This window comes from Morus notabilis, unplaced genomic scaffold, assembly GCF_000414095.1.
Source record: "Morus notabilis unplaced genomic scaffold, ASM41409v2 Scaffold10838, whole genome shotgun sequence".
NCBI classification, from domain to species: Eukaryota; Viridiplantae; Streptophyta; class Magnoliopsida; order Rosales; family Moraceae; genus Morus; species Morus notabilis.
Window position 1 is genome coordinate 1 of NW_010364987.1, and position 1261 is coordinate 1261.

Sequence of the window (1261 nt, forward strand, 5' to 3'; positions counted from 1 at the left end):
GTTGGCAAGACAATGCTCACGAAAGAAGTTGCTAGACGAGCCATGGATGAAAAGTTATTCAGTGAGGTGGTTGCGGCCACAGTTTCTCAAACTCCTAACCATGAACTTATTCAACAAGAAGTTGCAGAGAAGCTTGGTTTAAAATTCCGCGAGAAAAGTGTACCTATAAGAGCAAACCGGCTACAATTTCGATTGAGGCAAGAAAAGAAGATACTCATAATTTTGGATGACATTTGGGAGAATCTTGAATTGAATGAGGTTGGAATGTCTTTTGGGGATGCTCAGAAGGAATGCAAGATATTGCTAATCTCTAGATTTCAGAATGTGTTATGCAATGATATGGAGGCTGAGAAGAATTTTCAAGTTGGACCTTTAACTGATGATGAAGCAATAAGTTTGTTTAAGAAAATGGTGGGTGATTGGACAGAAAAATCGGATTTTCGAGATTTGGCAACTCAGATTATTGAGAAATGTGGAGGAATACCGGCTACTATTGCAAAAGTTGCATCTGAATTGAAAAATAAAAGGTTGTTTGTTTGGAAGGATGTCTTGACACAACTAAAAAGGTCTGCCAACTAATACAAAACAATAGTACAAGAGTGTGAACGACATTTGAAGTAAACAAGGTCACAAGTTGCTTTCTATTGTTGGATAGAGCCAAAGCATTACCAATTCCCATTTCTTCTCGGATGGTAGTGGAGCTGTTTGTAAACAGCCTTCACTATTTTAGTTCTAATGTAGTTCTCCGTGTTTATTCAAGTATGTGTTAATCAAAGATTTGGTTAATCAAATTAAGCCGTCACTATTTAATTGTGGCTAATTATAGCCAGGAGTATCTTCCATGTGATGTTTCATTTATGAGTAGCTATCTTAAGGTGGCTAATAATCTCTGCTAAAATCTTCAGCTAAATATGGAGAACATGATATATTTATTGAGTGTCTACCTTATTTATAATCAGTTAAAAGAGAAAAACAGAGCCCTAATAACCGATACATTAACCATATTATTGAAAGTTTTAATTTGGTCGAGTTTTATGTATTAATTTATACAATCTTAGAACCTTTCAGCTCTGTAAATGTCATATGAAACAAGAAGTTAAGAGATCCAAATGTTTAGCAGCTTTGTTGGTCAAGCTGGCAATATATCTAAAGAATCAAACTCACTCAAAAGAAAGAAGTTAAATTAGCTCCTTAATAACAAGCAGTGAATGTCTCATAAATTTAAATAGCCATTACTTGCAATATGCATGCAATATTTTCT

The 1261-nt window shown here is 34.7% G+C and overlaps 1 protein-coding gene across 1 annotated transcript; it reads left to right on the top strand.

The window, feature by feature from the left end:
- The first annotated feature begins 12 nt into the window (after positions 1–12).
- LOC21383884 (probable disease resistance protein At1g61300) lies at positions 13–579 on the top strand. The gene has a single exon (XM_010107151.1). It carries the CDS (start codon positions 13–15, stop codon positions 577–579), a length of 567 nt encoding a protein of 188 aa, XP_010105453.1.
- The last annotated feature ends 682 nt before the right edge of the window (positions 580–1261 follow it).

Excerpts from the sequence above, each read along its gene's own strand:
- LOC21383884 (XM_010107151.1), top strand. The coding sequence starts at position 13 with ATGCTCACGAAAGAAGTTGCTAGACGAGCCATGGATGAAAAGTTATTC.